A 23,943-nucleotide genomic window follows, 5' to 3' on the forward strand; every position below is an offset into this window, starting at 1 on the left:
TGCACTGTTCAGTCCTGTATTTCATCCTTTAATTCACTGGATTTCTTTCCTTGTAGAGTATCCTTTCATTCCATCTCTTGTTTGTGACCTCTTTCAGCCTACTTGGCAATTGGTAATGCTACACTGTAGTAGGCCTACTTGTACCAGTTTTTAGCGATGCTTGCAGTGTAGTTCTGTGGTTGGCAATGTCGGTCTGTTGATCGTTCCACCAATTTGGTTCAGACTCGGACTGAATTTAGGATGAATTGTAATAACTTTGGTGATCCTTCAAAGAGCCTTCAGGTAGAGAGAGTTGTCTTTAGGATTTTAGTCCAACTAGAAGCTACTCTTTTCAATACTCTGCTTTTCTACATGACGAAATAAGTGCTTTTAAAAACATATATATAATAATTCTACAAACAAATAAATTCAGAACAGAATTAGAATTTTTATCTAAAATATATCTAATATTGTTTATAGAGTTGCAACAGTTATGTTTACAGGGAATAAGTCACTGTAACAAATGTAAAATGTTAATAAAATAAATAACACTTCTGAGTCAAGTTTATAAAAAATGAAGAACATATCCGTCAGTATCAGTCATTCCTCCTGTCCTCTGTCCTCTGTCCTCTGTCCTCCTGTCCTCCTGGCTGCTTTGTCACTTCAAGCTAAACAGTTTACTCAAACAAGAGCTTTTGGCAGATCGTGCATGCTGCGCTTGCATGTGTAAACATAGCTGCGGTGGTCGATTGAATTAGGTTTCACTTTCGTTTACATGTCCGTTCTTGCTGCACAGATGTATTGATAAAGCATTGGCTTTTTACTCGCAACTATTTTATTGCACGTAGAGTAATAATTGTAGTTGCCGTCAACTCGAGTATTTTTCACTTCACCTGGTTCACTTCACCACAGCGGCATCTGCTCGCGCTCCATGTGTTCATGTGTGTGTGTAGTTAGAGGAGCTCAGCCCGAACATAGAGAGCAGAGTAAATGTGCTCTGCAGCGTGATAATAAATTACATCAAAACACAAAAAAATACCAATCCCCCTAAATGTTACACACTGTTCCTTTAATGCTCTGACTATCGCATATAGTCGTGTATAAAATATCGTAAACATTCCACATATAGCACAACCATCAACTATACATTTGTCTGTGTTTTATTTCTCGTCTGTCGCTTTTTTTTTATGTATTTCATTGTAAATAAGACTACAGATCATCTTTAAGCTATACATTTATCCACCTGATTTATAGCAATAGGTACACTAAACATGTGATTTAATCTCACAAAATCATATCACCCCTGTATTTTTTATCCACATTACTGTTATTGGCGCAATCAAAAAAGCTATTACAAATGCAGATAAGTTGTCAAAATTGTTAATGAATGGCGACAGGCGCACTGTAACATTTATGTGTGGTGTGTTTGCTTCTTTACCAGTCGGGACAACAATGCTGGTATTGTGTTCACCCTCTGAGTCTGTGTGATTCATCGTTGCACAATGTGGTCCAGGAACTACCACAGAAGCAGTTTTGAGTACTTTGCTAGGTGTGTATATGTCTGTCTGTGGACAGATTGTTGTCACTACGATAGTGTCACAACCGTGCAAGATGTAGTCACAAAACTTTACAGGTTAGAGGCCTACTCAAGCTCAAAATGAAGGCCGAGTTGAAAGATCGGTGTGGTCCGAACAACGATGCCTGAAGTAGGGGAGCAGGAAGTGGCGAAGCGGCCATTGCCCCCCCCCAACACACTTTAAGTCCTTGGTCTGATTTGGTGTCGTAGGTGCTGTGATCCCAAGATGGTCCCTAGTTGTTTTTATCTCAGTTCTTTTCCTGTTGCCTGTCGTGCTTTGTTTCATCCTCTCCGTTTTGTAAACCACTGTCCTCTGTCTACTTAGAGTAAGCTATGAACCTCTCGGCTCAGTGCCATCACAATCCATTCACTAGAGCTCAGGGAAACCCCACAGCTGCTATTATAGCCCAGAGTCCACCCTGTTCTTTCCAGCAGCTCCCACTTTTACAGTAAAATGGCAAAATGGCCACTTCACATATCCCCCCCCCCCCCCCTTTACCACAATGTGTCCTTATGAGACACTGGCAGTTACTCTGTGGGAGTGCATCTGTCTGTGTGTGCTGTAATGGGTGTGTGGTTACATATGAGGGTGTGAATATGTGTGTATATGCGTGTTTGCTGCACATGACCACAAATCTAGGGCATGTCAAGCTTTCTGGTGTCTCAGTATCAAGTGTTTTTATTCCTAGAAATCATCCTATTATTTGTTTTACAAGGTTTCAGTGTCTTACCCAAAAAGAAAATGAGTGTTTTCCTGTTTCCTCCTATTTGCATGTTCCTCATCACACGTCTACACCAGTTTGGTAATGGCTTCCATATCCAATGCTCTGAATGATCCCCACCTCTCGCCAAGTGAAACCATTGGCAGTGAGCTGGGAAATGGCTGTTAACGTTTTAATGACTTAATAAGACCTAATTAGTTGAAATGGGAGTGAGGAAGAGAGGAGCTGGGGAGGTGATCTGTGTCAGTGTGTGTTGGCGCGCTTGTACAGTAGTCTTGTTGTTCCTACAAGATTGTGAGTGTGTTTTAGTGTTCGTTACATGTGTGTCTCTGTTTGTATTGCTTTTGGGTGTAAGTGTGTATAATGCATGTTTATGTTGTCTTGTCTCCACGCTGTGTGTGCGTGTGTGCCAGAGCGCTGTGCAGTCTTTCTCAGCCTTACCCAGGCTCTTCATCAGGAAGTGAACCGCCGGTCAAGCCTCATTTAATCAATGAAAAAAATGCCATCCCCCATTAACTTAATTAATCCAACGCTGGAGAAAGAGCTGAAAGAAACCTGCCTCTGTGTGTGTGCTAATGTACGTGTAAGTGAGAAAATTGTGTTTCTAAGCTGGATTCATGAAGAGGTTTGTCAAATGGACTGTAGAGGAGAACTTAAAATGATATGTACAAATGACTTCATGGAAAAGACATTCTAAGTGACTTAACATTAATTTATAATATTCAGCAGCTATATGGACCCAGGCTGTAGGTGGAAGTAAACAATTCATCATTGCTGTGGTGGCCCCTCACTTGTAAAACCTGGTTGTTCGGGCAGATCAGTTACATCACTTGACGTTACATTTTTCTCATCTCATCTATGTTGCAACCGGTTGCAACCATAGACTGTATATAAGGTTGCAAACATCTGGTTGTACTAGTCGACGACGTGCAAATCCACGCAATGCCAGAAAAATGACAATTAATAATGAATAATGTCTTCACTTGGAAAAGGAACTTTAAGGCATGGCTGAGAAAGACCAGGATTATGGCCATGCTGAAAGAGCTGCTTGTGTGCGTGAATCAACTCTTAACCCCTTCACTTGACGTGACGCCCACTGTCAGCGGCAGTGCTTTCATCTCGTCCATCATCAAACAAGCGACTATTTTCAGAATTGAAGCCCTAGCTGCAGAGGTAATTGTCTCTATTCCAACAAGGAGGGCTTGACATAATATCCGCCAATGCCGTCATAACGTTAATTTGGCAAAGGCGTGTGTGGCTTACTAGCCACTTTTGCGGGTGGCACTTATGAACCCAGCACCTACAGTGTCAAAACCTTCTCATATACGGTCTATGGTCAAAACATACCGGATTCGACGTTGGAGATTGTTTTGCGGAAACGAGTCCACTCGCGTTTGAAACGTTGCTTGTTGTTTACGTGCTGAAACAGGAAGGGAGCAAGTTGCCCTTCCTTTGAAATAATAAAGTTACTCTGTAGCAAATTTAAAAGTAAAAAAATATATATTTTAACAGGATTCAAACTCATATCATTGTTTGACCATAGACTGTTTATGAGAAGGTTTTGACACTGTAATGAAAAACTAAACAATGTGGCATTCACAAGGACAGCTGCGTGTTCTCTTCCTATTTTCAACAGCTGTCGTAACTACGACAACCACAGATACATTCGGCTGAAAGTCGCCAGTTAACAGGGTCGCTTGATAAACCGAAACACCGGCTCATTTTCCATAATCAGTGTAGCATCATAATTCCGTCACATCACCAGCCTTTCCTCTCTTTTCAGTGGACTTGAAATGAAGACATCAGAACCTTATAAAATCTGGTTAATCAGTTGTAATGACTGATTGTCTCACGATAGCAATGTGCTTTCCAATGCTGAGACGCGTCCGCATTCACACAGACTACTTTCATCTCACAGAGGGGCTACTGGCGACAACCGAAACTGTCAGTGTAAATGTGTTCAGTTGAATTCTTACTCTGCAGTAATTGCCGCTGCACTCGAGAGCAGGACAAATAAATCAGCCGCCATGTTTGTTTATAGAGGAGGTTAGAGAATAAGAATACGTATGTGATGTTTCATCACAATTATTACTTACTGTATTGTACCGTAAGCATCTGATAATGAATAGTATGGGAAGTCTACTGTGAGTATAGTGAAAATCTAGAGCTACTATTGACCCTTACTTTTCATGGTTTTACCTTATTCGTCTAATGCCATCCAGCCTGTTCATCTATAATGAACTACCGACGTGTCAGTCAAGTTTAGAATTTTTCAGTTCTTTTTTATCTTCCATCGCCAATTCCCTCTAGATCTTTTTCATTAATTCTCTTTTCTCCTAAGATCTTTCACTATTTCCTTTACCCTTCGACCCATCTTGTTCTTCAAAGAACTGAATGTTGAGAAAAATAGAGTGAAAAAACACAGAAACAATAGCAACTGTGTAGGTAAGATACAGAAAGGAGAAACAGGTAACATACATCATTAATGAATGCATTCAGTTTCAAATCATTTGCAACTTCCTTGTCAAACTTTTGTTTTGTAAGAAATACAAATGATGAAGTTTTAGCATGGTAAAATTGTTGTGGGCAAACAACAGCATGTCCTTTGAGTGGAGTTTATGTAGCACTCCGCTCATCTCACACCAGCTCATCAACCTCTCACTCCAGGACTTCCCCTCTCTCCCACAGACTTGAATGTCCTGCTGCTGACATACAAATCCCTTCAATACCGCTGCACCCAATTCATTTTCAGAGCTCCTCCTCCTCCTCCTCCTCCTCTTCTTATTCTGGCCTCTTCTCTGTCCCCAAAACACCCTGCCTCTGAGGGCACTACCCCTGTCCATCTGTGCTTGCAACACTATTGATTCTATTGAAGTTATGCCATAAAATGACAAATTCACAAACGCTGAAATTGAAAAAGTATACAAAAATAGCTAAAAATGACAAATGATGCAGATGTGTGAATAATTGGATCAACAAAGAAGAAAAGGGAATATAATTTATAGTTTAGCTGTTTTCACAGAGCAATAAAAAGGTTCCTACAGAGGTTGGCAGAGAGGCTCTGTATATTTCGCTACTTAAATCGACAACAATCAATCCAGGCCTAGAATGTTGTTGATCATTCATGACCATGTCATTAATCCTCTCTGGGCCAGATAGTAGATGCCCCAGGGAAATGCTGAGAATGTATTTCTTTTTTTACACAGACGATCTAAAACATAAGAAGTCTCACTTCTCCCCCAGATTCTCCAATTGTGTCTCATTTATACCAATTTCTCCATCTACAGGAATACCCATTTCTAAGCTGCTATTTTTAGCTACGGTTTTAGAACAATGTTCTGATACTGCTCTTCTTAAGGTCTTAAATGACTTATTGCTGTCAGCTAATGCTGGCCATGAATCCATTCTTCTCCTGGATCTAAGTGCACTGCTCTGCAATGGTTTAGGTCCTACCTAAAAAGACAGGCGTTTCGTTGGTATTGCTGATTCCAGGCAAGCTGCAAAGGTTGTTCACTGTGAGGTGCCCAAAGTCTCGGTGCTGGGTCCAGTACTCTTTCCCACATACATGCTTCTTCATGGCCAACTAATGATAACACCTAAATATGATCAGTTTCCATTTTTACGCTGATGACACTCAAAACTATCTAAGCTGTGACCCTGCCTGCTAAACTGCCTTCATGACAAGTGGATGTCACAAAATATCCTGCTCGTAAATGCTTAAAAGAGTGATATAAAAATCATAGGTCAAGATGGTGCAAACACCCAAAAATCTGACAGTTCTGATTCACTGTTCCATTCAATAACTCAGCATTGCCGAAATCTTGGTGTGGTTTTTTAAAATCCAAATCTCAGTTTGTTATATTGTAAAGGTGCTATGTAAATAGTTTTTTTATAATTAATATTGTGCACAAATAACACTGACAAATGCATTCAAAAGAGAACATGTTGGGACTTTTTCTTTTTTTTTAAATAAAGATGAACTTAACCTATACGGTTGCAGGTGTTGAGCATGGTTAACACACTTTTCTTGTCTTTGTCCCACACAGCAAAGCCTGTTTCGGTGGAGCTGAGCTGCGGGGCTGGGCCCAGCCATGTAGTGTTGGAGTCAGGTTTGCCCCTGTTGCTGGACTGCAACCTTGGGGCCAGCGGTACACCTTTCAATATCACCTGGCTTCAGGATGGCCACCCTCTGCCTTTGGAAGGGGGGCACTTCCTGCAGTATTTGGCCAACGGATCCCTCCTCCTGCTGCCGACCTCTAAGGACGGCCAGCCTCCCCAGGGCGTGGAGGGGGGCTACAGCTGTGTGTGTGCCAGCGCCCTTGGAGCCCTGACCAGCCGGACTGTAAATGTTCTCCTAGCAAGTAGGTATCCAGCAGATACATTTGCAAGTCCTGCAGTTTGTTTTGATTAGTGAGAATGAAGGAAAACCAACGCGTGCATGCTGCAAATGTAGGGCGGAAGCGCAAAACTGTGTAGCATACTTTTTTTTCCTGTCTTTCTGTAGGCCTGATAAACTGGTGATTTGTCTAGCGTGTGTCCAGCCTTTCACCCTATGCATGCGGTGATAGGTTCCAATACCCAAGTGTAGAAAGTTAATGGATAGATGGATGGATAGTTTAACAATCTTTCATTTGCAGAGCTGCTTTAATAAAGCAGAACTGAAACTATTAGTAAATTAATCAATTAGTTTACCAACAGAAAACATATCCACAACAGTTCTGATAGTAGATTAATAATTGGAGATATTTTTCCAGCTTTTCACATTTTGATATTTGCTGCTTTATTTCTTCTATGATTATAAATTGCATATCTTTTTTTAAATTTGTGTTACTCTTTGTTCGGCGCAGCAAGACATTTGGAGATGTCTTTCTATTTTATTGAAAGTAATCCTAAAGTGGGAGCTATGCTCATGAGGTTAGATTATTGCACGAAACAATGACGGGGGATAAGAGAGAAAGTAGCTAATACTATGAAGGTACTCCTTCCTAACAAATGTGATCATATACATCATCGTATACTACAGCTACACTTTTTCCATTAAAAATGTAGCTGTTGTGTCTGAATGTGTCGGGGCAGTCAAACTGCTTGAAAGTGCAAGAAGAGGTAGGTTACAGCGTCACTTGAAAGACTATCTGTTTGATAATTTATCCACTTAAAGTATTCAATTGGGTATACATGCACACACACAGATAACTTGATTTCTCAGACTTTTCTATGGAATTTCCTTGCATGGGTGGAGATAAACTTGGTTCTAATCCGCCTCAGATAGGAAACGTATCCTCTTGTCCAGCGCTAACAAGTGCCCTGGGAACAGGTACCCTTTTAGAGAACAGTCTGTTGAAAGACACAGAGCAAAGGAGGAAATGTGGGTGGAAATAAAAGAAATGAATGAAGATACGGGTGTGAGGGCTTTGAGCACAGGCAGTAGCTTTCTAATCGCCCCTCCAAGGAGGCCTCTTTTTCTCTCACTCTTAAGTGGTAGTCTTTATTTAGTCATTAGCTTTGTGTAAAATGAGACAGTATCCTTTGTGGATGTCCCTGCTTTTGTCAGCTGTCACATGCCTATTTATGAGGATCTCTTGTTTGAGGGACAATAAGGACTAAAGGAGCGGGAGGGGGGGGGATGTGGGATGAATGGTGAAAAGGCGGAAAAGGCTGAAGAGAGTTTGCCGTGATGGTGAAAGGAAAGGCTGAAGAGACCATTAACAATGACCTTCAGTTTGCGTTCGTGTATATGCGCATGGACGTGTGCATGGCTTTTGAATTACATCAGTGACGAGAGCCTATGAGATAGATGTGATCAGTGTGCAAGGGGTCGAGGCCGAACTGCCTCAACATCGTCATTGAACGGACATTCTCATTTCCTACTGCGCCTTCGCCTGCAAGACGTAGCAGAGATCACATCTGTGAAAACACATTACGAAACCCACCTGCTCCAGTTTCCTCGTCGCAGTATGTGATGCATGTGGCCTCGCCAGAAATATGTGAATGTGTTGCAAAGGGAGAGACACAGTGAAAGAGACCGTCTCAGTCTCTAGATGGAGATATTTCATTCTCTAACTTAGTCTTTTCGCTACAAAATGCGAGAGTGTACATATACAGAGAATACAGTGTGCACATTACATTTTCCGAACACGTCCACTGGTAAATGATGATGAAGGGAAAAAAAGCCGCTTTTGGTGTCAATTAGACCAATTAACCTTTCTCATTATGAGACTGCTGAGGTGAATGTCAATATTTCCTAATTCCTACCAGCTTTTGCAACCCATTACAGTCAAATAGATGATGTCATAGTTATAAAAAGTGATCTCTCTCCTTCATACAAACAAGCTATGTGTACTTAACGCGTTTATGTTTTTGCTCTTCCTTTACGAAGGACATTGTAGGAAATGTTCTTTTTCATTTCAAGCTACAGAGAGTGATACTTTGCACATGTTTTTTGTGCTCTTTTTTCACCTCACATGATTTTCATGAATTCCTATTTTGAGGCAGCCTTATATTAATGCATACAATCTTTATCGGACTCAAAATGTCCAACTCTATGCAGCCAATGCCTTTGAAAATATGAAAAGTAGACGAGAATCACTTTTCAAGATTTGAAATAGCAGTTTGTACATCTAATAATATAAGAAGATTTCCAGGCTGAAACATTTTTCATTAAAAAACGATATACCACAGAATTACTGTAATCAACTTCCTTTTGTCAATGTTTTTTGTCAGTGTCATTCCTACATGAATGCCAAAACTGATAGAATTGAGTACCTTTATTAATCTAAAAATGGCAGTGTAATGTAAATGGGAAATAAAAATCAAACAGCTCACTTATTTCCCATTTGCTATTACAAATATCTGTTGAGGCGAGGGGTATGCTCGATGGGTTCTCACACTGTTAGTCAGCCTGAAAGTTCGGTAGCAAAGAGGTCACGGGTGAAATTATATGCTTGCACAAGGGGAGGGTAAAAACACTGCAATCTGATAGCTGTGGGGCCAAAGAGTGGGGCATCAATAGAGGGACGGACAAAGACAGAGCGAAAGTATGGGGTAAAGTCAAGGGCAGAAGAGAGAGAAGCAATGGAAAATGACAAATGACAGGGAGCAAAGAAAGGCAAGATGGGGAAATTTTTATGTAGTGTGTTGATGGGTTACACACTTTTCATATAGAGCAGTGCCCAAGGAGCTGCCTGAAAATGTTTTTTAAGCATAGAAATACCTTGTAAGGAGGAAACAATTGGACATATTGTTTGGCCCTGTGGCTTGATATGTCATCTGTTTTTGGGAGAGTTAGTCTGAAAAACGGCACGTCGCCGGGCTGTTCTGTTGTGGAATTTCACTGCGAGGGGCTCTCATAGAGGCCTGGGAAAAGACTAATATGATTATGCTTGACATAGTGGAGTTGGAAGCCCAGTCAGTCGCCATTGTTCCATCACAGCATGGGCAAAGTGTCTTTTTCGAACACCGCCCTTTGCATTAAAGTGTGCTAATGTGCACTCTCACTTATCAGCTGTTGTTCACCGCCCACATACAGTTCTTAGATGCAGCACATAGATGCACACAGTGATCCAGTGACGTAATCACTAGTGGTCCATGTACAAGCATCAAGGCCCACACTAGAGTAAATACTGAGGTCAAGTAGCTTGGCACACATGAATCAAAGTTTAGACACATGTACACACACACACACACACTGTGTGTCTGGCACCCTGTTTAAGAACTCTGGCAGTGTTACAGGCAGTGTGATAACATGAGGGCATCTTTCTGTGTAATGGCAAGAAGTGGCAAGGGTTACTCATCAACTCCTCCTGCATAGCTTACTACGCAAACATCATTGCAAGTTTTTCCTGAAATGAATCAAATGCTTTCTGCTACTATGGCCAGCCTCTGTGTACTCATTGAAAAACGTTGTTCCCCCAGTGCAGTAGGAAAACACAGATGGCCAGTTTGTTGCCATGACTAACAGTTGGTGTGACAGGGGTTAGGGTAATCTCGAATAGTCCACCCTTTGTCTCCTCTGGTTTACAGTGGTTTGGAGGAAATCTTGTCCAAAAAATTGGGGTTGCTTGAAATCTTGATGGATCCATGTGATTGAATGAAAGTTAGAAAACAACCATAAACCAAAACAAGTTTGTGAGCTAGTGTCAGGCTCTGCACTCAGTCCTCCCTTCCATTTTTTTTTTTTTTTTTACAGGAACAGTGTGTGCGATTTAGTGGTATCCAGTGGTGTGTTGCAGATTGCAACCAATTAAATACTCCTCTGTTCACCCCTTTACTTTTCAAGCGTGTTGGAGAACTAAGGTGGCCTTCAGGTAGGGATAGTTATAATTAGGATTGTATGCAACCAGGAGCTACTCTTATCAATACTCGGTTCTTCTACATGACAGCAACAGTTATGTTTGCAACAGCAAAGTCACTATATAATGTCATTATTATCTCAGTGGAAGTAAAAGTAAAATGTCAATGAAAAAATTGACATTCCTGAGTGAAGTTTATCAAGAATGAAGAACAAAGACATCCGTCAGTGTCGGTCAAGTTTACAAAAAAAAGAGCTTTTGGCCGATCGCGCTTGCTGTTGTGAGCGGCGGTGGACGAGAGACTGCAGCTATTGCCGATTGAATTAGGTTTAACTTTCGTTTACATGTTCGTGCGTGTTGAATATTGACTTGTTGGCAGGTAAAAGCACTAAATAGATTAGCACAAAACTAGAATAAGATTGTGAATATGGTAAACATTATACCTGCTAATCTGCATGCTGGCATTGTGAGTGGGAGCTTCTTAGGAGAAAAACTCTGTGTATTGGCATAATTCGCGTTGCCCGGTGCGTTTTCATTTCTGTCCTCTTGACTTTATCATGCCCCGCCAAAACACCACTTCACGTGTGCTGTAAACACAGAGAGTGCAGTAGTATGCGAGACTGTACTCACACAGTGGTGTGATGTGCTAAATGCTAATGTGGGTATACTAAGAAGGTCCCACTGACAATGCCAACAATTTCCACAACATGTACAAAGCAGCAATAGTTTAAATGTACCCATGGGTGGCGGTGCCTTCATGGGCTGATCGCAAAGAGACATGTTGCTGCATGTGCATTTCTAGCTACGCGTTTCTAGCTACGCGTTTCTAACTACGCGTTTCTAACTACGCGTTTCTTTGTGACCAGCCCATTAGGCTCTTAGCTTTGCATTAACCTTTCATGGCTCATTTACATGGTTTTGTCTAAACTAGAGTAACACAAAATAAAGAGCATTCTGTTGCTTTCAGAATCAGTTGGATTCAGTGCAGCACAGTCTGTAATTGTCAATAATTAGCCTCACTCACCTCAATTTCTGTGATTAGCCTCACATGGAGAAAATGTGTTTCAGAACTTGATAAAGAAACCAGAAAGAATGACTGATTTTTGTGTTAAGATGTAGTTTTTTTTACCCAAACACAGAATGTATGTGACATGGTGATTTCTAATCTTTTACAGTATGTTGCTAATGTTGATTTTCTGTCAATACTATATACTGTCTAGCCTACTATATCAGTTTCTCCCTCTGTTACCTTCCTGCTTTTTTCTTGCTTTTGGTTGCCTTCTCTGTGTTCTTTCTCTGCGCTCTCCTTTGATCCACCCCCCACTCTCTACTCCTCAGTCAGAGCTACAGGCGAAGTAGCTGGGACATGAAACCAGTTTTGTTCTTCTCTCCAACAGTCTGTTGGGGTCAGAGGTTAGAGGCCCTCAGACAGTGCCCTCTGCTGCCTCCTGGTTCTCACTATAATCTATAGGAGGAAGCTTTCCCGTGTGTGTAAATGTGTTGAGGCTGTGAAAATTGGAGTCCTGCCAAGACTCCACCTGGAGAGAGAAATAGTCTAGCCAAACCTGATCAAATCCCCAGTTTTTCTCATAATCAGGACATTCAAGTGTATAAGAACAAGTCTTTAATTAAATTACTGAATTTAAAACGGTGCCTTTTAAACTCCCTAAAATGGCCAGAAAACAATATTCAGTATGGACAGATTCTAAACTTAATTAGGCTGTTTTTTAGAGTAAACCATGTGAAATAACTCTGAATTAGATAATTGTTGTTTATTGTGTTTTATCAAGGCTTGAACCCACAATAAGTGTATCAAATCCTTTTCCTCCGTGACCAGCTATTTGTTTTGCAGTCCATTTTATTTAGTGTACTTGGTGTGTGTGTGTGTGTGTGTGTGTGTGTGTGTGTTTAACATGATAGCAGTCAGTCACATTATGTGGGACCTAGTACATCAAACAAACTGTGTCCCAGAGGTAGCCGGCATGACACACACATTACAGATCATTAAAAAAGACCATTTGCACAAACAGCAATTTATATATGGGCCGCTTTTTGTGTCTGTCCTCTGGGAAATCACCAAGTCTGCTTTGATAGATACCCCATCTGACCTTTATCATCTCTTTACCCACAGGTCTGTCTAAGTTCCATCAGGAGCCGTCACCTCAAACGGTGCCTGCTGGGGGAGTGGCTCGCTTCGAGTGCCAGATTGAGGGAGTACCCACACCTGTTATTACTTGGGAAAAGGACACAGTGGCTGTCCCTGAGCAGATAAGGTAACCCTTTTATGTGTTGTTGTTGAACCTAATGTTCTTATTATTCTATTTGCTCTTCTGTCTATTCATTTTATTAAAATGTCAGTCAATGAACGATGTGATCACTTTGATCAGATTGTGATTTCAACCCAATTATTTGGAGTGCATGTTGTCATATTTATTCTTTTTTTTATCTGATACATTTTGTTGTGTGTCCTCATGAATATCCTTGTACTGTCCATTATATAATAACATCACATCATTAAAATGATTGACGTGATAAGTCATATGGGAAATTACTTTCTAGTTTATTACTTGCAAAAAAATGAAACCATAGTGTTGTGGAATATTTAATGTGGAAACACACACAGGCTAAGTGAATTTTATGCATGCTAACCTTAGTGAATATGATGTGAAGACTACTGTACTGTACAACTCAAGCTGGCTGTGGCCCTCCACATTTGGATGTAAGGTTAAATCCCAGTGCAGATAAAAGCTAGTTATTGTAACAATAACACATGTAGTGTCATTCAGTTTACAGTTCATTTGTAAAGAATTCACATAAGTTCCATAAATTATCAGAAATGGAAGCACATGCCATACTTAAATGACCTTGTTTGTCAAGCTTAGTTAGCTCTGTGGTATTATATTTGTTCCTTGCATTTGTTCTGATACATACAAACATGTTTTTCAAGGTAGAAAAGTCTTCATATTTAATTTCCTTGCATCCTTCAACGCTACACACGTGTTAGTGGAAGTAGGAACTTGTCGCTCACTCATAAAGGGCCAAATGTATTCTTCCATGACATAGATTATTTCAGCATCGAGTTACTTGTTGATTACATTAGAGTTTTTCAGTTTCTTTTTACACCCCCCTCATGCTGTTTGCACCCAGCTGTGAATTGAGTATGCTGTAGGCTGATGGTTGGTTGATGATTATCAATTATGCAACGCCTGTTATGAATTTTGTGCTACAGCCCCTCTCTTTCTCTCTTTCTCTTGCTTTGTCTTCAACGCCTTTTTGCAGAGTATCAAAAAACAATTAACAACATGCTAACATTCGTCTGATTTTGTGGTTACATAAATGTAATTCATGGTGCTGTTTAGGGATGCAGCGATTCATTGGTATTTTGTTGACTTCCATCATTCGCCGATTGCAGTGGAAGATGTTTATCTGTGTTGCATACATTTTGTGCTGACGATGTAACAAGCTGTAACTGCCGTATAATCGCTTTGCAATGTGGTGACCCCGAGCTAACCAGTGGGGCATGCTCATATGCGCTAACGTGGCCGACCCCTGCTTTGGAAACAAAGCACAGAGAACCTCAGATTACAACTCACACAGAGGGAGACTGACTTAATTCTCTGAAAGTTGTATCGAAAACCTTTAATGAATGCTTGAAAAAGGGCTACTGCTGGCCGTCACATGCCGGTCTAAGAAGTGTCCTCTGGCAATGGGACTGTTTCAGAGTATATAACCAGGAATTAAACAACTATCAGAAATGTATTGTAGATTCACCTTGAGGTTATAACAAACTGTTCAATATGAACCTTCTGTGAGAAAAAACGTTTTCTAAATATAAAAACCTGCTCCCACATTCTTGACAGATCTCTCTCTCTGTCAGCGCTCTCTCACAAATAGTCTCATTTACTGGGCCACTTAACGATATTGACATTTCACGGTGACTCTTTGTTACAAGTCTTATTGCACAGGACTATGTGCTAATGGCTGCTGTAGCCCTGCATAACCCGCAAACAGCTCGCTGCTGATGAGGTCTTATTGGTGGGATGTGGTTCTCCGACCTCGGGCGCTGTTAATGGCCTCTCACAAAGATGAGCAAAGGGATGGCTGCTACATCACCGTCTTTTTCTCTCTCTCTGTTCTCTCTTGCTCTAATGTGCCTTTTTCTCTCTCTTGGCCTCTCTGCCATCTCTTGCTGTTTTTCTTCGCTATCATCACCTTTACATCTATGTCCTTCCCCATTTCCTCTTAATTTATGGCTCCCTATCTTTTTCTTATTATCTCTTCTTTTTCTTATTCCTGGATTTTCCCATCGACTGCCTCTTTTTTCTCCCTCTGTCTTTTTCTCTCCACCTCTCCACTCCCTTCCCCTTCTTTTCTCCTAAACAGGCTACCGCTGGTCACATTTTGGTGGGATTAATAGGCTTTGATAAAGACGATAAGAGGTTGTGCATGCGATAGCCCTGAGGGCCTTGAGTAATGTGTCCAGAACATGACCTCCATCAGAGAGGGAAAAGTAGACATGTAGGTTTAAAGTAGAGTTAGCGAATATCAACAGCACAAATATACATTTTAGCCAAAAAGATGATATACCCAAATATAATAATTTGTATATACTGTTTTTTGGGGTATTGTGTGCTTTTATGAAGCTCGAGTGGTTGTCTTTGTATAGAGAAGAATATTTTTAGTCCTGTAATTAAGTCACGTTTTGAGTTGCTTAGCTTGTAATTGCAACCTTTCACTGTAGTGGTTGCACACAATAGTCTCTCTCCTCAATAAAGAAGGATGGAGTCCTGTGAGGATTTTTCAGGATCCCTGCAGAGTTGATCAGCTGTATTTTTCATGCTGCAGGGCACTAAGCCATTTATTGAGTTGTTTTTCTCTCTCTGTCATTTGTCTTCTTACTCTTTCTCCCTCTGCCCCCTCTCCTCTGTTTCGCCCTGTGGAAATCAGGTTTATTTCCCTTCTTAACGGGGTGCTCCAGATTCTGGAGGTGACCAAGGAGGATGAGGGTGCCTACCGCTGTGTCGCGTCCAACTCTGCCAGGAGAGACATCTCTCATGAAGCCAGGCTCACTGTCACCACAGGTACGGTCTGCTGCGATGCTTTATAGTGTTTGAATAGGCAGCCAGGCCCCACTGGGAGCTGCCAGGCCAGCCTTAAATAATCCAATGTGAGTTTGAGGACTAGATGCTTGAAATGTATTTGGTTTTTCTCTGGTGCTTACAAAATGGCACTCTCTCACTGTGTATTGTGGGTAAATCAGTGTTTGTGTTGTGTGTTTTGTGTTTTAAACTATAATGAATAATCTATATCTACAGTATTGTTTCTGGCAATTGTTTTTCTAATTGAACCAGCAAAACTGTTTTGCATAACATATGTCGAGTTTGCATTATTTAGACTATGATAATAACAGGTTGCTATAATACTTAAAGATCCCCTCCAGACATGTTTCCAAGATAACTTAAGTACTCTGCTTTGAATAATATGTTGTTTCTGATTTCAAGTTTCCACATCACACTTGTGTAAGTTGTATTTTGAAGCATTATTGTCTTCCAAACTTGTTGTGATGTCACTAAATCATGATTGCACATACACGTCTTGAACTCAGATCTAAGGTGAGCACAGAGAAACCTTCCCTCGGCAGCAGATAAGTGTGAATACAGCATTCTATTGTCAGACTCTGCACATACAGCATTCTGCACAGTTAAGGGTCAAATATTAAAGTGAAGCAAAACACATCATTTGAGTGGATGATGCCATATTCTGGATTGCATTACAATAGGAAACAGTGGCTCTGTATACATTTGTGTATTCCAGGACTGTAGTAACTCCAGTAGTAGGAATAGCTGATGCTGCTCATATAGATGCTGTCATTGAACGGGGAATTATGAATTATGACTTTCTCTATCTATTCTCTTCTACAATAACCAGAAAGAGGGGGATATAATGGGTGTAATGTGATGAAAATTTGCATACATAGACCACTTGAGCACCTCGGTCATTGCTGTATACTACGATATGGCTTAGGGGCCTGGGAAAGTGAGTAGTTGAATATTTAATTGTTTCCATTAGGAAACCCACCTTTGCAACTGTTTTCATTAAGCTGGACAGCAGATACAAATATGTTTTGACAGAAGGTGAACTACAGCTCAGAGTTATACATTTTTCAACTCAATTCATTGAAAAAGTTCAAAGCCAAATTTATAGTCTGAAGAGATGTCTGACACTCAGGTCATCCTGAGGCCACTCTCCTAATTGTTCCCATAATTAGAACAAAACAAAGTGAAGCAGAGTTTGGTGAGTTCGGTTATGCAATTACAACACATTGTTTAAAGATCTGAGACTTTTCCTCAACTCTACTACTTGTGGTTGAAAAAACTGCCTATTTAATCCGACTCAAACTTCAGCGACCTTTGCCATTGTCCTTTATGCAATGTTATTGCGATACATTTCCCTCTCATTTCTTATTAAAAGCATTTCTATTATGCAAAGCACTTTGAGCTGCTGATGTTTTGTATAAAATGCAAGTGCTGTGCATTTACCTCTACTGTCCTTCAGACTTCATTTGCTGCAACACATACAGATTCAAGAAAATAGTGTTGGCAGACAGTAGGTTTACACTTTCCAATGAGCCCTCCGTGCTTGGCACTGTTTGTTCATCTCTTCATCCACAGAACTCATTCTCCCTGTATGGCAGAATAATTGAAAATGTTTCAATATTTCAATTCCGTTACTAAATACGAGCATGACACACAAGTTGTGCAATTCAGATACAAACATTATTTAAGTTGTGAGTAAGAGCTGTAGGGAAACCATTTATATATGTATTAATGTAGGATTCACTTAATTGTCTCCCAATAATCTTAAACTGTATCACTGCCCACTACAAACCACAGGGAATTGTGTCAGAGGGCTGACTCTACATAGCCTCAACATTAATTTACTACGATCAAATGTATTACACGTCTCGAAACCACAGAGAAAAATAAATCGAATCCTCAAATTGTCACGTCGATCAATTTTACAATAATATGGCAACAACCAAATGATGAATGTTAATAATGGTCCAATCAATGAAACTCAAGGATGTCAATTAAATGAAATGAGTTATGCTGTTTACTAAATAAAGACAAATCTTTCAGTCTACAGCATTTGTCAATTTTGATATAAACACCCTTCTCTCTTTGATCAAAGTCCCAGCGTGGCTGCATCCTATAAGGACTTGCATCAGTGGATTACATGCATTGAGCCATTAGGCGGCCCACATTAAAGCCATGTCTTATTATCTGCCTCTGTAGCTAGAGATCAGTCAACTGTAATTGGCTGCTATGTGGGAACCATTGTGTCCTATTTGAGTCACAGCCTTTGTATCTTTTAAAAGAAAGACAAAAAGAAAGCGGGAGGGAGACAGATGAGGCCACAGGAAGTGAGTCAGAAATGAGTTTTGGACTTTAAAAGGTTTTTTCACACCATCTTTACAGCCGACAGTCGACTTAAAATGACGTTAGATTCAAGCGGATACATTGGTCTCTACTTATTGGTTCGCAAAAATCAGTGTTTTGTCAAATTTGGTGCACGCGACATGTTGAATATTGAAGCAGCAGGGGTGGAGCTTCAGGACTATGTTGACTTGAGTATGTCGTTAGCAGCGGGCCTTTACAAGCAGCAGCTCATTATTCTCCAAAATGCCAGTGGGCGTACAACAAAATGTACTGTGAAGAATCAAAAAGACAACGAGTGAAACCCATAGATATGCCCATATAGACTGTAGGTGTAACTGGCCATAAACTAACCACCACAATGCCGATAAAGGATTGTAGTTATCTGTAAATTCAAATCTCATATTCATGGACTACTTTTGTGCCTGTGTACAAGCCCTGTAAAGAAAGAAGTCAAGTATTACATGCATTATAAGAAAACAAAGGTTGAATATCCTGTTGATTTGACTGGCAAAATATTTACTCAAATAAAGATTTTTAAGACCACCTGTTTCTAAAGCATCTAAAAGCTTTTTTATAGAATCCCTAGACGTGTAAATAGTGTTTTTATCAGTGAAGTATTTGTGACAGTCACGTGATTGCGCGCGCCAAGTTACAAAAATTCAGAAGTGCACGACCAAGCGGCGCGACCGCTTGCATTTCCTGGTGTGCGCGCCTAGCACTGGCTTCACTATGGCGAGTATAAACTAAGCTGTGTCCTCCAGACCCTGATGAGTGATTGAAACAAATTGCATACAATCGCACACTGCAGGTGCAAAGCAGGGGAGGGTGCCACCTGTTGAGAGAGCAGGTAGAAAACACAACCCACTCTACAGCACAGCAAATAACACCGGAATATGTACAGTTTATTTTAATGGTTTTTCACACTTCTAATCTCAAGGAGGCTGATGTTTCTGGGCTTTTTTTCCACTTGGTGCTTTTCCTGCTGTTGTGGATCCTTATAAGGAAACTACTTAAGGCTCTACTGCGAGCCATTACAAGTGACATATGTCAGATTTAATGCCATCACTTCACTCGCTTACACTTCACAATTCTATGAATAACATACCTCAACACCCATAGCCAAGCTTTGACGGCTTGATGTTAAGGTACTCAAGTCCATGTACCACAAGTGCTCCAGCTGCTTTAAATCTCTAGTTTATAGTTTCTTCTTTACTTTAACTACAGTTTTCTATATGCTTTACGCCCACACCCATCATATCCACATTAGACCTCTATGAAGGCGCACCCTGCAGTGCAGTCCTCGCAAAGGCGGACTGACACACTTAAAACCTTATGCATAACCAAGGATTGCTGTATGTAATCTCAATGTTTAATTGATAATATGTCTACAGAATGCCTTTCTCTGGAGGTCATTGGCATTATGTGCTGCTGAGACTGTCTGGGCTTAAGAGAAATGCATAGAAGTAAGGCTCTTTAACGCCAGCTTTACCTTCAACGCATGAACTCATGAATTCTTTCTGTTGGATTCTCTTTTTCTCCCTCTCGTTCTAGTGTCGCAAACCCCTATGTGTCTCTCGCCGCTTAGAAACATCACCTCCTTTCTCTATCGCACCAATCTCCTCTCAGTCAGCCATTTGGTTTATTTATTCATGGTAATGTACAGTATGTCTACAGCCTGTTGTGTCAGATATGCACTGCTACCTGTAAATAAAATGTGCTATAAGGCCTTCAAGCCTGTTTTCCCAGCAAATCCTCTCACATCAAAACCTCTCTGATCAAGATTTCCTATTCAGGTCATATTCATCCATCTACTAAGAATTGGTCTCAATCAGAAAGTCTCAATCAGATTCCGATTAGCCAACTATAGGTAGTAGAATCTAGCTGCTGATTTAAAGGGTACGATAACAGAAATCCGTATTCAGGTTGTCACCAGCAATTCTCTTTGTAGGTCAGAAAGTCAGTTGTTTCTTTATCCGCTTTTGTGTCCAAAATGAGTGGTTCCTCTTCTTTTTAGCAGCTAAGATGAAGCCGCAAATATTGCTGCGTTTCGTCTTGTTTTTTTAAATATAAAGGTGGATGAGTATTTCATGTTGGCAGTTTACATAAAAAAACACGTGTAACAGTAATTGGTCAAAGATGGGATATTACCAAAGCCATGAAATCAGACTGAATTGCCATTTTGTTTCACTTCATTGGTGAGGAATGAAGTATTTGAATTGAAAACAAAAAAGGATGTATTCTCTCATTCAGCCGAAAGATTCAAACAGGCAACTGTCACAAAATCACAAAAATGTTTCATTATCCATAACACCAAAGTATACACTTCTTTTTTTCCTTACAGGCTCTACTGAAGCCCTGAATGGAGTTGCCATTGTTTCCCCCCCTCGGAATGCAACAGTCGTGCTCGGCCGTCCCGCTGTGATGGAGTGTATGGCACAAGGCCAGCCGAAGCCACTGGTGTCCTGGAGCAGACAAGGTAACGCTTGCAAATGCTCTTTTGTTTTGTGGTTCTCATCCTGTTTGTTTGGTTGCCTCTGTTGCACTTCCATACAGGGTTAGGGTTAGGGTTATCTGTCTCTCACGCACAAAGAGCAAATATCAACAAGTCAGGATTAGATTTGCGTACCTGTGGCTGTAAAGTTGTTGTTTTGCTGATGAGAGCTGTCTCCCCTCGACTAGTCCTCTGTTGTTCTATTGTGCATTGAGTCAGGCTTTACATAAGATGATTTGTCACCTTGATTATTTCACTCTGCAGCTTTCTCTCTCTCTCACACACACACACACACACACACACACACACACATACAGTCTTGGTGGTAATATTAACAATAATTGGAATTCCTTTGGGCTGTGATGTGGCAACATCTAGTGCTGCATCTGAAATACTTCCCACATTAGCATTTAACATTTTACTGTTCAGAGAATTCTCTACATTGTAACAGTCAAAAACTGCAGTATGATATGCAGGTCATGTGCACTGATAGCTTGTGCTTTATGTGACATAGTAAGGTAATTCACCTTGTAGATGATCATTCTATGTAAAGCATCCAACAACAGCACAAAATGGCGGACAAACTAAATAGTGGTCTATATGGGTGAATAGTGAAGGATTTTACACACAGCCTGGGAGTGAGCCAATGCAGACACCTCAGTCGACCCAGACTAAAAAGTCACAGAGCCATCTGTTGGTCAACCTATGGGATTACAGGTCACATCCTCTGCTGCCTCTCTCTTTTGTGCTGTTTCTCAGGCAACTGAAAGCCTGAGAAATGATCTTCACTTTTCTCAAGGCCGATCTCTTTCTTCTGTATGATTTGAGACTGTCTTGTTGTTCTTTGTTGCTTTCTTCTTTGATCAGACGGAAAGCCCATTTCCACTGATGTGGTCGTCCTCGCAACAAACCTGGTGATTAGGGACACAAGGCGTCACCATGCCGGCGTCTATGTCTGCCGGGCCAACAAGCCCAAGACCAGAGAATTTATCAATGCTGCTGCTGAGCTGCATGTGCCTGGTAGGAGACCTGTTTTGTTCTGTATATAATGACGGATTAGACATTTCTGAGTGCTGCTTCATTGAGACTAGTCTCTGTCACCAGCTTTCCCTTAAAAAATGTCAATAAAGGAAATATTCTTACACCCAGGAAGAAAAATACAACCCTCTGAATACAAGTTTCTCTCTTACTAAGATAGGCTTAATTGCAATGTTAACTTATTGTGAAACACACAAAAAAAAAATCACTAAACATGTCTTGGCTATTCTTACCACTGTTCCAACATTCAGCAACTCTGGTTGATCAAAATAAATTCTTAATTCTCAGAGTAAGATGTGAAAATATGCCGCCACTATACACCGTTTCACCGCTGTATCTCTCTCTGCCGTGCCGGCAATTACACAATAACAAAAATCGCCCTGCTTGTCCTGGTGGTCTTTTCCAGTTTGTCTTTGATCCTGAAGGTCTCCAGCACACCTCTGTTTCAGTGATGAGGAAAAATTCCGTGCATGGTCACACACATTTCTGTCTTAGGGCTGACATCGGCAACAGTATCCAACAAAAACTACGCACGCTCACATTCGTCACAGCAGAATGTTTCTGTTGGTATTAGAAGGCAATTTGAGCAAAGGCACCACCAGCTCTCGTCAGCTCAGGTTCTAAAGGATCCCCACCATTCATTACCTCCCCACTGCAGCTGCGGCCTTAAGGGGCCTCTCTCGGACTGAATACGGCTGAAGATCTGAGTCAGCCAAAACACTGTAAAATGTACACTGTAATTATTGTCATCCGTAACATCCTCTGCACACACATATTTGTGGATGCCATTTCGTCAGTGGCAACATAACACAAGCCAAGACAAGCAAGTTTTTAAATAACATTGCGCCCCACACAATATCTTTGGGGTATCCCTTTAATTTGACAGCGCACATAATCCGATTCCTCTGTAAATCCTGGATTTGTTTCTTTCTTCCAACAGCCCCTCCAGTCATTCTCCAGCCCCCGGAGACAGTGTCCCTCTCCCGGGGAAACACAGCCAGGTTTGTATGCAACAGCTCTGGGGAGCCAACTCCAGTGTTGCACTGGCTTAAGGACGGTCAGCCCATCAAGTCATTTAGACGAGTAAAGACCCAAAGCCCTGGAGTCCTGCTTATCAACCAGCTGGCGCAGGAGGATGAGGGCTACTACCAGTGCATAGCAGACAATGGGCTGGGCACGGCCTGTGCCACTGCCAAGCTGACGGTCATTGTGAGGGAAGGTCTGCCTAGTCCTCCTCGCCACCTGTCTGCCATGCCCTCCAGCACAACTGCCCTGCTCATCTGGGAGAAACCTGAGTACAACTCGGACCAAATCATCGGCTACTCTGTGCACTGCCAACGCGCCGCAGGTGTGTCTCTATTTGTCTCTGTGTGTGTCTCTGTGTTTGTGTATCGCAGTACAGTAAGTATGTACACATTCCCTAAAAAATTGTATTTGATTTGACATTTTTCATCCATTTCAGGCTCGGATAACGAGGAGTACCAGTTTGCGATGAACAACGACACCACAGAATATCATATCAAAGAGCTTCTTCCCCATACTGCTTACACATTCTTTGTGGTGGCTTACTCTCCCATGGGTGCCAGTCGGCCATCCCTGCGTGTTACTGTAGAGATGCTGGAGGATGGTGCGTAATCAAACTCATAAACTGATACTGGTAACCTCAGGCCAGCCCTGGATGCTTCACAGATGCTTCACAGAGCAAGAATCATAAAGTGCCAACCTTGTAACTCCTCCAGATTATTAAGAGTTTATGAGTCATCTGTATCAGCCGTTCATTACGTGTCGTAGTTGTTATTTAAAGAGTAGTAGTAGTAGTAGCTCGCTGGAGACTCAACAGAGCATTTTTGCTTTTAAAAAAGTCTCACAAGACTAAACCAGATGTGTCACAAGAGGGTGGAGCTCAGTTCAACCCAACACTGAATAAGACATTTGTAGGTGACCAAAAAGGTAACTTTGGGCTAACACAAACCAGTCTAAAATGTCTTTGTGAAATCAGCAGTGTCTTCCAGGAGTCCAGTAACTGTGCAGATCTATAGGATATGCCTTGAATGTGCATTATCAAACAGTTCAGTATGTCCTTCTATTCCCTTCTTCAGTACCAAGTGCACCTCCTCAGCTGTCTATAGTCAGCACCTCCCCCACAGACATCAGGCTGATGTGGCATCCATTGTCCTGGCAGCATAGTCGAGGGGCTGTTACCCGCTACCGCATTGAGTATAGCACTCTGGATCAGGGTGAGTAACCCCTGCTGGATATCAAGTTGATCTGCCAGTGAAAGTACAATTTAGTGACTCACAGAGTATAATTCAAGAGATTTACCCATTTTGGTTTCTTCACATAATTTATTCATAGAAAAGGACAAATATTGGCAGCCTACTTTACTAATGTTGTATGGTTCTGTTCTGTT

The 23,943-nt window shown here is 41.2% G+C and overlaps 1 protein-coding gene across 1 annotated transcript in view; it reads left to right on the forward strand.

Annotated features, from left to right (window-relative positions):
* Positions 1 to 23,943, forward strand: part of igdcc4 (immunoglobulin superfamily, DCC subclass, member 4) — a 45,228-nt gene that overhangs the window by 12,404 nt on the left and 8,881 nt on the right. Inside the window, exons 2-9 of the mRNA XM_076077604.1 lie at positions 6,324 to 6,638; positions 12,697 to 12,838; positions 15,513 to 15,646; positions 20,346 to 20,480; positions 21,363 to 21,515; positions 22,474 to 22,881; positions 22,996 to 23,160; positions 23,633 to 23,770. Of these exons, the coding sequence (XP_075933719.1) occupies positions 6,324 to 6,638; positions 12,697 to 12,838; positions 15,513 to 15,646; positions 20,346 to 20,480; positions 21,363 to 21,515; positions 22,474 to 22,881; positions 22,996 to 23,160; positions 23,633 to 23,770 (1,590 nt within the window). The remainder of the gene's footprint in view (positions 1 to 6,323; positions 6,639 to 12,696; positions 12,839 to 15,512; positions 15,647 to 20,345; positions 20,481 to 21,362; positions 21,516 to 22,473; positions 22,882 to 22,995; positions 23,161 to 23,632; positions 23,771 to 23,943) is intronic.

Source organism: Anarhichas minor, unplaced genomic scaffold (assembly GCF_050575085.1).
Source record: "Anarhichas minor isolate MPS153535 unplaced genomic scaffold, ASM5057508v1 ptg000062l, whole genome shotgun sequence".
Lineage (NCBI taxonomy): Eukaryota > Metazoa > Chordata > Actinopteri > Perciformes > Anarhichadidae > Anarhichas > Anarhichas minor.